Here is a 14,030-nt window from a genome sequence, read left to right as displayed (position 1 = left end):
TTGCAGAAAAGGAAAGGGAACCTGCAGCTAGCCCTGCACTGGGGAGTGTCAGAAAGACCCTAAGCTTTTCTGAGCTACCAGCAGCATTTTTGCTGCTTTCTTCCAGCCCAAGCCTGGCTGATAAAGCTGCAGTCTGGCTGCACGTTGCCCCACCCGAGGCGGATGCTCATGGTCCTCACATCCAGCTCTCGGAGCTGCTCCTTGGACAAAGGTCCTTCCTCCCAACGCAGAGTCCAAAGTGCAATACAATTAAAGCCTTCACTGCCTGTATTACCTTGTAATATTTTTCCAAAACACAAAATGCACCTTATTCACCCTTCCTGACCTTCCAGACCCACATCTTTTGTTTGCATCTCTCACCCTTTGCTCAGAGCTGGGATCAGTGACTCAGCACGGTAACGTTTGGCCTTGAACAATCCTGCCCATAATAAAAACAACAGTGAAACCAGCCAAACCCAAAAACCCTGCTCTCGGATAGTTCCTTTCTCCGGTATAACTCCAAAACCATTGGAGGGGCAGATTTTACGTGTAGTCCCAGGCAACCGTGACTTTCCTGAGGCATTTGAAGCCTGTCTTTGTAAAAAAAATCGCTCCAAAAGGCTGATAGCACATGCTACATCACTGGCCGGGCTCCAGGACGATAACCTCGTCAATGCACAACCAGCAAATGAATAAAAGGTGTGGATGTGTATAAACGAAAGCAAGTCCCTGCTGACTCGTATAATGAAATATTGACCAAAGGGCGGCTGCTTTCCAATTAGCACCTGAGTAACAGATAAGGGACGGGGACAGATGATTCAGAAGGCGGCAACGGTGCTTCCTACGAAACGTGGGCACCCTGACCATCTCCAAAGTCAGCCAAGAGAAGTTATGGTTTCACCACTGACACATCAAAAAGTACAGTCCTTTTTCTAAGCGCTTGCTTTCTATAACAAAGATTTATAAAGCATTTTGGCTCCACTCTCAGCTAAACATATGGAGGTTTTTTGCTCATATTCTCCTTAGAATTTGAAGAGATTTGAGAGAGACAAAGAAAAAAATCTGAAGAACGCTATTAGCTGTTGAATTCATATTGCAAATCACGAACAGCCCTCCTGGACTGTGTACAGAAAGTGGAAGGTTCATAAGCTGTTTAATGAGGTGTCAGCAGAAGACTTTCAAGAAGAGCCTGGAACAGCCTTGCAGTGCACGTGAGAAGATACGCACAAGTGTACTTTTGCAGTTTCTGGGTAGGGAAGTGAGTGGGATTACCTACAGGAAAGTCCATCATGAGGAGAAGGAGATACTACATGTAGTACTACAGGTATTAATTTCTAAAATACGACACTTGGGTAATACCGTATCAGAGAAGACCTGCTTTAAAGAGCTGCGGTGGTTAGGTGACGGGTTAACTGAAGGCTGCCTCCAGAAATTAATGAAGCAAGGAAAGAGCGCAGGCTGAGCTGGTGGAAAGGATCCTGAACCGATGAATACTGCCCTGTTACAGGGGAGTCTGGCACCGCTGCAGCTCCAGCAACTACGGGAGCCGGAAAACTACTGCCATCCCAGTGCTGCACGCACAGGGGAAGGTTTTTTCCTTTTTTCCATACTTTCCAAATCCTGAAAACAGGTTTTAATAATCTGAAAACAGGTTTTAATACCTGCGACACTTTGAGCTTCCAGCAGAGCAGGCACGAGCCAGTGCCAAGTACTCTTTGAAATCTCAGCCTCGACGTGTTGCTTATGTTTATGTCCTTTACTGCAAAGCTGACAGCGAGCAAGAGCGCTGTGCTCTGAGCGGAGACGGGAGTTAGGGGTTCCCCTTTCCTACGAGGAACAGATGCTCCTTCTGGCATGCGTGAGGTCAGTAAGTTTCAACAGCGCACGCTGGGAAAGGGGATGCAATGGTCTAAAGGGGGAACGTCCCTCGTTCAGCCCCTCAGCATCGCAGAGGATGGAGGCTGGGAACTGAGGCTCCTCTGGAGGTTTCTATGCTAGAGAGCAGCCGGAGAAGGATTTCTGGAGCTCCGGATGAGATCCCGGGTGCCAACTTCCCACTGAAGCCTTATTAGAAGTCCCAGCACAGGTCTGGTCTTTGCAAATGCCTCTCTCCTGGCATTATTCGCCGGCGACCCTTCAAGAACCAACGGGACACGTTGCTGTAATTTATTTAAATTAAATCATACGAAATCTACTAAATATGGCTAGTCGAGGCGTATTATATAGGGCAGTCGTCATTAAGGAAAATGCATTAAAAATGCGGATGAGCCTCCAAATAGTTGCAGAGAGCAATACCGCCTTGCTAAAATTGCGTTCAATATGTTTAGTTTCTTTCTTGCTGTGAGAGCTCTCGTGAAGCCGGGGAGGGTCCTGGAAAGGCGAGGACTGCAGGACTGGTAAACCCGGCAAAGTAGCTACCCTTGCATTTAAGCCTGTAAACCCTGATATAGCAGCAGGTCCATTTCAGAGATTATTTCAAAACAAACGGAGAAGGGGAAAAAAAAAATTTCAAGTACCACTTTGCCGCATTTCATTTGATGTCAAATTGGTTGTTTAGTTTTTGCCTGCAAGACTCCACCTCCTTTCAAAGTCCCCTTAAACCCTGAGGAGAATTTATCCCAGTACAGCTCCTGCCTCGCACTTAACAGTTACACAGGCAAAGAAAAACAAATGTCCTCGGTCCCGCTCCAGAGGATTCAGATACCTGGTGCCTTGGAAAACCGCTGCCCTGATAAAGAAGGATTTCCACTTGGATTGAAGCATTTTCTGGCTTGATACTTGCATTTATATTTTCTTGGCCCTAAAAATAATCTGAAGGAAGACATCACCTGTCACTGACCTGGAAAACACCTTCCTCCACCCCTTTTTTTTTTTCCTTCCTTTTTTCTTTCTGTTTTAGAGGAAAAAGAAACTCAAGGGAGGAGAGTCGTTCCTTAGATTTTGCTCTTCAAGCGCAGGATAAAATGCCAGGCAAGGAGGAGGCCCTCGCTATCGCTCATCTCCTGGAACTGTATTGCATCACTTGGAAAACAGGATGAGAGGACGTGAGACATCTCATCCCGATGTCTTTTTAACGGCATTTAGTCATATGCATGGGAATTCATAACACCAGCATCTACTGCAAGAAAATGAGCAGATGCCAGAAGATTTTATTTTATGCTTAGCCGAAGAAAAAACCATGAGCACATTTTCCGTTTTAAATGCTAGCAACAGTTCGCAGGCTGACTCCCTCGAGGATAGCGACAATTGGACAGCTGTAACCCAGTTTACCCAGCCGGGATGGCAAATTGCTTTGTGGGCTATCAGCTATTCCTTCATCGTTATCACATCCATTGTTGGCAACGTCACCATCATCTGGATTATTCTTGCACACAGGAGGATGAGGACTGCTACCAACTACTTTATCGTTAATTTGGCTCTTTCGGATTTGCTGATGTCCGCTTTCAATACCATCTTCAATTTTATTTACGCCAGCCACAACGTCTGGTATTTTGGCGAGGAATTCTGCAGGTTTCAGAACTGGTTTCCCATCACCGCGATGTTTGTGAGCATTTACTCCATGACAGCCGTGGCTGCAGAGAGGTAAGAGGCGAATGGAGAAGATACGGTCCGAAAAATTCACTTTAAGTTATAAAAAAATTATTGCGATACTTTGTGCAGTTGGCTCCCACCTACCGCGTCAGGTGCCTTATCAGCAGTGTGGGAGGAGTGCCAGGCAAATAGACTATGGGGTTAGATGCTAGTTATGGCATGAAAGGAAGGCTGTTCTGTCTGATCCCTGGTCTGAATCACACCCAAATGTGTAGTGAGTGGAAGTGGCTGGTATTTTGTTGTTCCCATGTTACTGATCAGAAATTGTTTCCCAGTCATCCTGCAAATTTGTGGGGTTTTTTTTTAAACCATGAGAAGGACCTCTCATTTGGACAGAGCTGGAGCGATACGAATATGCTGCTGGATGCTGAAAGCATCAGCATCCACAATCCCAGCAAACCACCAGAAATAATGGGAATTGGATCAGAAATGTCAGAGTCTGCTCCAATAGTTCACAAGAATGACTTATTCCAAGAGGGAGGAAAGTAATTACAGTGATTCCATTTGACTTCTGAGGTAATTTAGTATTTTCATAATACTCTCTTCCATCTGCCAAGTCTTTTTTACTCGAGCTTAAATTTGTGGAGTCTGTGTTTACAGCTCACTGTTAAGTAGCGTGACGCTGTTTTTCTTTTTACTAGAAAGTGGCCAAAAGTCCTGGGGAATTTCATCTCTTAAAGGCAATGGCATGTAAAAGAAGTACGGGAGGTTAAGCTCCCTTCTAGGCTCTCTGCCCTCCTTCCCTCCATCCTTCCCGTCTTCCCTCCGTTACTTCCAGTCCCTGCCCAGTGCTGGGAACATCTGTATCTTTTCCATCCTACGTCCCTGCCACAACCCCACGGCAAAGGTCTTCCCCCAGGCAGCCGGACCTGGAGTCCAGAAATACCTGGCGGTCCTTTATCAAGCCCTCCTGTTGACTTCAAAGTTTCCCTTCAAGGTTTCCTCTGTTCCTTATCAAGCATGTGTATCCACGAAGGGCCCTTCCACCTCCCTCGGGAGCCGAGCCAGCGTCCCTCTGGAGCCATCCGAAAAGCATTGCTCCGTGAGTCATCGGGTCGCTTTCATAACTCCCGCCCCTGCTCGCAGCTCGGTTCACCCCAGCGCACCCAGGGAAGCAAGCGATACACAAATCAAACCAGATAAACAAACTGGCAGGAGAAAGAAGCGCAAGTAGCGCTGGCTGAAACCCGCACCTTCAGCTGGGGATCCGGCCCGGATTGACACGCAACTGCCACGGTACGGGGCAGTGGCCCCTGCGGTCACTGGAAGGATTGCCAGTAAGCAGAGGGATGAGTGATGTGTTTATCAGCCTGCAGTTGTCCAGGTGAAAGCAAATCCCTATTTAGAAGCAACTAAACTGAGGTGGCTCAGTTTTAGACTCGAATATTCTTTTGCTGTTCCTGGCTTCAAATCAAGGGTTGGTGGTAAATGCTATTTTATACATGTGGTCTGCCAAAAAAATACTATTTTTTTTAAAAAAAATAAATCCATTTCAGCCTGTCCTCATGTCTCCCTACTCTCGTTCCTTGGGGACTTTTGGTGGAAGTGCCTATACAGCCAAAATTGCTTTAGTTACATGGCACGGATCAGAAAGAAAACTTGGCATCTTGCTGCAAACCATATTTAGCTATTCTTTGCTTAACCTTAAAATAGATCTTGACGCTGTCTCCTGGAAACTCGCAGCTTCCATTTATTGTTATGAGAACTTGCGTCCATTTGGGTTCCGTTGTTTAACTTTGATAAAACGATGTCTTTTGAAGTGGTTTATTGTAAGGAAGGAGTCTAAGAAGCAACAGCTCTATAAGTCATCTTTGTCTGCCATGGAAAAGACCCATGTGATATTGCTCACTGTTGGGTTTATGACCACTCTGTTTCCCCGTTTCAGGCTGCTCTGTGTACCAGAGCAGCTGTTTCCACTGCACGCTTTCCGCAGCGCTCCAGGCAGAAATGTAGTATATCAGCTCAAGCTTCACACTCCAATTAGCAAAGTTTCCTAGGCCCTCTTCGGAAAGTGTGCAAAAGTGTCCGAAATTCAGCTTGTTTGGTCTGCGTGGGACGAGAACCGGAGGAAGGGTGCTGGGAGCATGGTCCCAGCATCCTGGGATGTCACAGAGAGAGGGCACAGGGAGCAGGAGGGCAAAGGCAGCCCTTGCCACACGGCAAGAGCAGCCAGGAGATCTCAGCAGATTTGGTTAATCTCCCAACTTGCAGGAGCTTGCCTAACAGTGCAGCTCGCCTCGGGGTTCACCCCTGGCTGAGTGGGAAAGCCTCCACCCAGCAGCCCTGTAACACCTTCGGTATCTGCAACACGGGCTGCTGCGTCACGCTGCTTCAGCAGTACGGTGGGTGGCATCACTTGTACCCGGGACTTGCTGATCACCAAGAGCCACGGATCGTGGAATTGGGCACTTCTGTGAGCAAGTATTCTGGAGAACATTTGCCACTTGATTCCTCCCTGACCAGATTCAAGCATTGCATAATACTGCCTACAACGAGCTTAAGAAAAGCAAGGTGACGTGAAAATTTTATAGCTAAATAAGGTTCTGCTGCTGTGCAGCTCTGGCTTACTTACTCTGCTGTCTGTCCTTGCGGCCGCCCTCTGTCCTGCAGCAGCACCCAGACAGAGCTCCCTCCCAACAGCCTGGCCAGGAGACAGCACAGAGTTTGTCAGATTTTCGCTATGAAAACCAGGAGGCAATTGGCATTTTCCACTCTATTTTGCCTTTCTAACAACCATGACAAAGAGTACAGAAAGCATGACAAGAAATGCATAATTGATTATGTACTCATTACGATACCATGCATTTCTACACGGGGAACTTAAAACCAGAGAGCACCCTGGGCTTGCGAGTAATCTAATAGTCAGATGTGCCATGAGGGCTCGGAGCAGGTGTGGGATGAAAGGGTCAGCCTTCCCCTCGAGCATTTACAGGCAGAGGTGGATGGCACATGAGTTTTCCATGGCTAAAAATCAGTGGAGGAAAATTCAGGGTGAAGGATACTCAAGACCCCAATCTGCTGTTGTGATAATACGGGGTGTCAGAGGAGATTGATATAATTAGGGGGGGGGAAACAGGGTGTTTATGCTTTTTTTTTTTTTTTTGGTAGAGGAAGGAGAGAAGGGCATGGTATTAAATAGTGCATAGCTCCAGACTAATACAAACAGTTCACTGCATGAAATTTCAGACCGAAGATCTAAAGCATTTAAAAATTAATTAAAAAAAGAAAAAGAGAAAAAAAATTCAAAGTAAGGGGAATACTTACAAAGACCGTATGCAGAAGGCATAGATGACTGCTTCCTCCTCACACCATAAGCATCCATCCACATGGGTTTAATATATTCTGCCTTAAGACTTGCATTCTTTTCAGAAAGGATTTAGCTCCTTCCAATTATTTATAGCCTGGAACCTGTCAAAATGCCTTTACAAATAAAGCCCACCATACTGTCTGGTGAGTTTTTACACTTACTGTATTTGTTGTATAGTTTACCAATGCAACCGTAAAAGCAATTACCTAATTTTCTTGCAGGTACGTGGCGATAATTCATCCCTTCAAGCCCAGGCTTTCTGCTGGAAGCACCAGAGTCATCATAGGGATAATCTGGCTGGTGGCGTTTGGGCTCGCCTTCCCCCAGTGCTTCTACGCCGAGATCCTGACGGACAACGGAACGACGAAATGCATCGTCGTCTGGCCGGATGACGTCGGATCCAAGCACCAGCTCACGTAAGAGAAACAAAAAAATTCTCCGCTTGTGTAAAAGTTAACTATGAAATTAATTTTGTCTCCAAACTGTTGGTTACAGGCAGTTCTGGGGGGAAAACCATGCAGCAGGGGAATACGGGTCTGGGGCAGCCCATCTAAGCTCAGTTTAAGCCAGCTGTTGAAAAAGCTGCCAGGTGATCATGGCTCAGGGTAAAGAAGGGTTATACGCCATCCTCCCCTGATTTGAAAACTGGTTATAAGATCTAGAAACTCTAGATACAGGGCTTGGTGGATTTAAGAGAAATCAGCACGGAAAGTCTGTAAACAAGCAATAAATCCTGGTTCCAAAGATTTTGGATTTTCTCCCTCCACCTTTAATGCTGAGAAGCCACGTAATTGGCTAAAAATTATGCTGCTCTTTGGTGGGGGGAAAGAAGACCATGTTTCAAACATCCTAAGGTTTTATAGACTGACTTATCTGGGTAGACATCTGCACTCCCAAAAGCTCCTAACGCTCACAGCAATTTCCTCCCGCTTTAAAGCAGGATTGTTCAGACAGACGAAACAAGCCATACCCTGCATTTAGGGGATCTGCTGTGATTAATCATTATTCAAAGCACATGATACCCAGAGCAGTTTGAGAAATTTATCAAGCAAAACATATTTATACGAAGTAGTAATGGAAGAACTGCGGAAAAGGAGCAAATTGATTAACAAAATGGAAACAATTTTTCAAACCAAACCCAAGTGCTAAATTCCCCGCATCCATTCTTCGCTGTGAATGCTTTTGCCCAGCTATGTGCACCAGGGACATTTTCACCTTCTCGGTCTTCATCTCTGGCAGACAGCTGGATGCTTCCTGTGGTCCGTTATTACCAAACTAACTGTTTTTCACGCTAATATGTGCCAAGTCCCAAGAGCTTCATGTAAGTTTGGCTGAGCTGCAGCATATTCAGCCACTGGCGGTCAGTTGTCCCCAGTCTCCAGAGTCAGAGAAGAGCAAAATCAGGCTCACATCATGTTGGGTGATGCTCCTCCCAGGGCTCCTTGGTTGGTACCCCCATGGCACATGGTGGGGAACACAATATACCAGGCTCCTGTCGATTGAGGGATAGTAGATAATCACTTATTTATAAAGTCACCGATGACTATTTCATTCAGATGAAAAGTATTAAGTTTATTTCTCCCACATGCACTGTTTGGGAAGGATTGAAGCAAGAGTTTACCAGCATGCCAACGAAATCAATGTGGGCTGGAAAGGTTGGGTCCTGACGAGGGCAAATAACGGGGCAGGTTCTTCCTGGGATCCCCAGCTGAAGAGCAGCAGCTCCTGAACACATTAAATCACTTCATTCACCAGCTCACTCTGCCTGAACAGCCTCAGATTTGCAGGTTTCAGTAGCTCTCCTAGAAAGGAAGTTGGAAGTAGCGCTCCCCAGAAATCATCCTGAGTGATGGATGTGTTGGGACAAATGCCTGCAATACAGACCAGGGAGAAAAAGCCACGTGCAGCCATTCATGTCCTAGTCCAAATGCCGAGGAAAATAAATATTAAGAAACCCAAAGAAAAAAAGAAAGAAATGGAGAACCAGGTTCCTCTGTTGACTGTGGGTCCTCCAAATCCTTCTCAGTCGATTAAAACCAGCTTTCAAGATTTCTAGACTTCAGAACAAAGGAAAATCCATTTCTGCAGGAAAAATGTTTATAATTATGATAGAAACAAGTCCAAAAAAACCCCAAACGATGTGCTGCTGTGATTGCCAGTGCCTAAGAAATCTTGAATATGAAGGGACTAAATTTGTAGAAGTTTAACCAAAATATAACCAAATATAAAGAATAACCAAAGTGAAGAACCTTAACCACAGAAGATTATTTTTTCTGGTGACAGGTTAACTTTGCAGCAAAGGCTAAAATTTTCTTTTTCTCATGTGCTCAAGCTTAGGCTCCCATCCTCTCCTTCTCCAGGATGGGAACTCTAAAAGGGCTTTGCATTTCCGCTGCGCTCCACGCACAGTATTAGCCCTTCAAAAGAGGTACCACTTTGAGGAAACTTGGGAAGCGTGGAAAACAGGCAGTGATAAACTTGCCACATTTCACAAATATAATATTTTTCTATGTGCAGCCACCCCTCTGATACTTGCAACCACCCCAAGGAATAAACACCACCGAGCGCCCCAACACCCATTTCAACAGCGCCCTGCAAAGCAGTTGATCCCGCTCGCTAACGCGGCGAGTAACTCCAGAGCGTTGTCATACTGAGAAAGACCATTTGCACCCAGCCTTTTGTGGTCATTGCCAGCAGCGTGTGCCAGAGCCCTCCTGACTAATCCTAGTTTTTACACTGTTTATGTTAATTTGACAGCTGCTGTAACCGAGTGAGCAGGTTGTTCCCTCCCCATAAATGGTGGTTCCTTAAAATAATCAAACCCCAGCACGAGGGAACCAGCAGAAGCTTGCGGGGTGACATGGAAATCTAGGAAGGGCCGAGCTAAAACACAGCCGAAGGAGATGCCAGCGCTTTTGGCTGGAGCAGTAACCGAGTTGCCTGTTGGTGATACATAATTGTGCGTGCACACGCAAATAAAACCAGCCAGCAACACAAATACAGCAACGACTGCCGCTCGCTTTCTGCATGCTATCAACAGGCAATATTCCTTCCTCGCTATCTGCGGAGTCTTCCCTGCCGACTTTGTGCACCCAGCTGTTAGCAGCCAGCTCCATTTTGCAGTCCCCGATCCAGGTTTTTTCACTGTTGCTGAATTAAGCTGTTGGCACTATCGCATTCGTCAAGTTACTCTGTAGTTTTTGGAATATTCCTCTTCCGTATCTGTGATTTAAAGGTTGTATTTTTACAGCCCCAAGTCCCAGACACCTCTCTTTCCTGACTGCAGTGGGATAGCAAAGTTCGGGGCAGGTGCCCACGGACTGTAACCCTCTGATAAAAGATAAATGATATTACCCTGCCTTGAAAGAGCAGTGGATCTAGTCCAAGGACTAATCATCACCACACAAGAGAGATGAGCTTTTGCTGTTTACAGAAGTCCCTGTAATGATGTTTGCAGGCAAAATTTCTGCTTCTTTATGCTTTGGGGTTGAAGTTAATGGGAACCAGACATACATGTCCAAAAGAAAATTTCTGAAAGAGCCCTTCAAGAGACATACTGACTATGAAAACGTGCTTGTTCTTCTTTTTCAGGTATCACATTGCAGTGATCGTGTTGATTTATTTACTGCCTTTAATGGTGATGTTTGTTGCATACAGCATTATAGGAATTACTCTGTGGAGCAGCGCGGTTCCAGGCAACCACCTTAACAGGGTCCGCTACGAACACCAAGTTAATGCCAAAAAAAAGGTCAGAAGTGAAACTTAAAAATAATTACCCTCAGAGCACCAGCCCTGCAGGCTCCAACTCAAAAATGGAGCTTGCGTTTGATACAAAATCTTGTGAGATCGGGCGTGAATGGCTGACAACATATTTTGGGAAGGGGTAAAGGGCATCGCCCAGCAAGTATGAAAGAAATGGTGATCTACACGCACCAGCCAGCTTCCAAGGAAGAAAAGCTTACATCAGTAGGCAGCGAGCCAGTTCCCAGCAGTCCTTAGAGAGTAAAGCTGTGTCCAGTGAATCCGCACGTCGCAGGATAAACCGGGGAAAAACTTTGGACGGGGTGGAGAGGTTTCAGTGTAACAGCAGATCTCACATTTCCCTACCACATCTTTCCGATGTAGCTGCAAGCAGTTCCTCTGCAGAAAGTCCACTCGGTGCACCGGGAAACATTTGCTCTCCCTCTCTCCCTGCTCCCAGTTTCCATCATCAGGGCTGGTTTCTTTGCCATAGCAGCCCAGGTCTACATACCGTGCACAGTGCTTCGGGAGGGCAAAACAGACCCAAAACAAAACCAGCATTTCACATTCCCCCAGCAAGCGCAGGTGATCACCCAAAGGCCCAGGAATAACACACTGGTTTTGTTTTTCTAGTTTGTGAAGACCATGGTGGTAGTTGTGATCATTTTTGCTGTCTGCTGGCTGCCCTATCACATATACTTCATCCTGGGGAGCTTCAAGGAAGACATCTACCAGCAGAAGTATATTCAGCAGGTTTATCTCGCAATCTTTCTGCTTGCCATGAGTTCAACAATGTACAACCCCATCATATACTGCTGTCTTAACCAAAGGTGAGTAGCATGTGCTTATGTGCGCAGAGAAAACGAAAATCTCAATCTGAAAAAACATAAATCTCTGGAGGTGAGAACAACTGTGATTTTCGACTGCAGTCCATAGGCCAGCTAGACAATTTATACTCTGCTAATAGTGTGAGATTAGCCACACTATGCGAGTGAGATTTTAACTCGACCCTTAAGATTTTCTGCCTCCGAATAAAGCACAGGCAGCAGGCGTACGATCAGCACAGCCACATCTGCACCAGCTTCCATACACAGACTACCTTATTTCCAAGGAAGGAGCGAGCAACCTGTAATCCCTGCAACACATCTGCTGGCCTAACGCCAGGCTGGCTCGGCCACCCGCTCCTCCTGTGCCACCACCACCCCCAGCACAGCCCTGAGCCCCCCCACGCAGGCGCAGGGCTCACCCCTGGGGAGTAGGAGCAGCCCACGGGTGATCTGCCGAGATTCCTGTCCGGGCACACCGCTGCGAGCGAGCAGCTGGGAGAGCGCAACCTCATCGTGCCAAGAGATGTCCCTCTTGCTCTGCGCTGAGAACGGGCTGCTCTCGGGACGCTGGTGCGGGGGGGGGGGATGCTGGGCTCGAGGAGCTGCTCTGGCTGCCCTGCGGGTCTCCATGCCAATTCCTGCCTGCACATCCCATTGCCGGACCTCTCCCTAACCCGCATCTCTCCTCACCGTGGTTGCACGCACAGCGAGCTTTAAGGGTAAGAAATAGTTATCGGCACAGCTTCTCCAGCACCTCCAGTGCAGTTTCACAGGGACTCCATCAGCAAAATGCCTGACTCCAGAGTGATGCTAGGAGGCTCGCTCCTTCAGAGCATTTCAAACAGCATGCTGCCCGTAAGCTCGCAAAATAAGGCAGTTTTGCAGCCCGTTCAGCCAATCTGTGTTTAACGTGAAACACCCAAACGCATCCTCCTCCTCTCTCAAAGTAGGTGGCTTCCTCATTTAATTATTCAAGCTTCCAGTGGGTAAACACACATATATTCCTCAGATGCTCTGCTTCTCTCAAATGCTGTTATCAGCATGGTCAGCACCATCTACTGAGCACATCGAACATCCTGCCATTTCATTGATCTTATCTATTTACTTAAAACATCAGGAAATCTGATCACAAACTCCTATTGCTCTTTCCTCCGTGGTTTTATACATTTAGCTCTTTAGCCCTTTGATTTCAATAGAAACTTTTTATTTCCACGGTCATTCAGAGGTAGAACCAACTCATGCATTTGTTCTTTCTCTGTGCAATTAAAAAGATCGTTTCACCATTTACTTTCTTTTCTTACATTTACAGGTTCCGTTCTGGCTTCAAATTAGCCTTCCGGTGGTGTCCATGCATAAAAGCAACTGAGAAAGACAAACTTAAACTTATGTCCCCATCTCTTTACCAGACAACCCACAGGAAGTCAAGAACAACAAGTTTCAATACAGAAACTCAATCAAATGAGAAAGAGAAGACATCATTTACCCTCACCCAGCTAACACTGTGATTTTCTCCTCCCAGTTCTGGCTCTATCCTAACACACCATTTCAAAGCAGCACATTTGTAGAAGCCTGGGACAGTTCTTTTTTTCTGCAGCAACTGTTTCCTGCGGGACTTTTTCAGATACCATCAGCATTGAAAGCAGTCTGCTGCTAAGACTTATATCCACATAGGTCCAAATATCACCCAGCTATGGATGCAAGTTCAGCCCTCCCTTACACCAACAATTACAATACAGAACAGAGAGATTTTGCCCATGAGGTCAAAAAAGCAGTGAGGCAGACCTGAGGCAGTGCCAATCAGCGGAATAGCAATTATTCTCCTCCAGATAGCGATCTCCTGCTTTCTGTTCCACCATGACACTTACATCTGGAAAAGAGGTGATGGAGAAGAAAGGCCAGGGCACATCTGGTCCAGTTTGGATAGACCCTCGGGGCTGCATGGGCAGCTAAACCCCATGGCTCAGCGGCCCTGAGGCAGAGAAGACTGTGGAGCAAAGCTTGTTTAGGAGAAAGGCAAATACTAACACATCCAGACTGAAAAGTCTGCCTTGAAAATTTTCTGAATTCTGGGATTTTCAAACCAGCAAATTCATCAGCACCATCTCTCATCAGTTAAAAGCGAAAAACAGTTCCTTAAGATGTCATCATTGCATGGATTTCTATAACCTTGTACCAAAATATGAGGTCGTTTTCCTATTAAACTGTGCCCAAGTGATTCCCCCAACTTCACATAGTTAATTGTGGTGCCTAATTTGGAGAGCGAGGCTGTCTGAACAGTCAGTAGCCAGGGATGCGATGCTCACTGGCTTGGTCGGGGTTCATGGATCCAATCTGAATTCATCTCCCTTACCTTCTGTTAGTCCTAACCACAGTCTGACCCATCCCCGTCTTTTCCCAGATAGTCCCTTCATCATCCTTTCCCAGACTTACCCCATATTTATCATCACTGTTCTTCTCTTCTCAGATATGAAAATAAAGGCTGAAATATGTCATCTTCAAAGCCTGAGGCATTACGTGCAGGCATTCAAAACAGGAGAAGCTGAAATATAAACATTTATATAAAAGTAATACAGCATATAATACTG

The 14,030-nt window shown here is 46.2% G+C and overlaps 1 protein-coding gene and 1 long non-coding RNA gene across 2 annotated transcripts; one reads left to right on the top strand and one right to left on the bottom strand.

Annotated features, from left to right (window-relative positions):
• Window positions 1-3,142: 3,142 nt before the first annotated feature.
• TACR2 (tachykinin receptor 2) lies at window positions 3,143-13,536 on the top strand. The gene is made up of 5 exons (XM_054831408.1): window positions 3,143-3,561; window positions 7,099-7,293; window positions 10,469-10,625; window positions 11,252-11,448; window positions 12,755-13,536. Exons 1-5 carry the CDS (start codon window positions 3,158-3,160, stop codon window positions 12,948-12,950), a joined length of 1,149 nt encoding a protein of 382 aa, XP_054687383.1. The 5' UTR covers window positions 3,143-3,157; the 3' UTR covers window positions 12,951-13,536.
• Window positions 7,905-8,863, bottom strand: LOC129208544 (uncharacterized). The gene is made up of 2 exons (XR_008577848.1): window positions 8,499-8,863; window positions 7,905-8,369 (listed from the first exon to the last, which is right to left on the bottom strand). It is a non-coding gene; the product is annotated as an uncharacterized LOC129208544 (long non-coding RNA).
• Window positions 13,537-14,030: the final 494 nt, after the last annotated feature.

Source organism: Grus americana, chromosome 7, assembly GCF_028858705.1.
Source record: "Grus americana isolate bGruAme1 chromosome 7, bGruAme1.mat, whole genome shotgun sequence".
Classification (NCBI taxonomy): Eukaryota; Metazoa; Chordata; class Aves; order Gruiformes; family Gruidae; genus Grus; species Grus americana.
The sequence above is the reverse complement of the archived record's forward strand: the minus strand, read 5'-3'. Positions and strand labels throughout refer to the sequence as shown.

What these genes read in the sequence shown, in the direction of transcription:
- TACR2 (XM_054831408.1), top strand. Translation starts at nt 3,158, where the DNA reads ATGAGCACATTTTCCGTTTTAAATGCTAGCAACAGTTCGCAGGCTGAC. An exon ending in ACAGCCGTGGCTGCAGAGAG is followed by an intron (nt 3,562 to 7,098) that starts GTAAGAGGCGAA and finishes ATTTTCTTGCAG; the next exon opens with GTACGTGGCGATAATTCATC. An exon ending in GGATCCAAGCACCAGCTCAC is followed by an intron (nt 7,294 to 10,468) that starts GTAAGAGAAACA and finishes CTTCTTTTTCAG; the next exon opens with GTATCACATTGCAGTGATCG.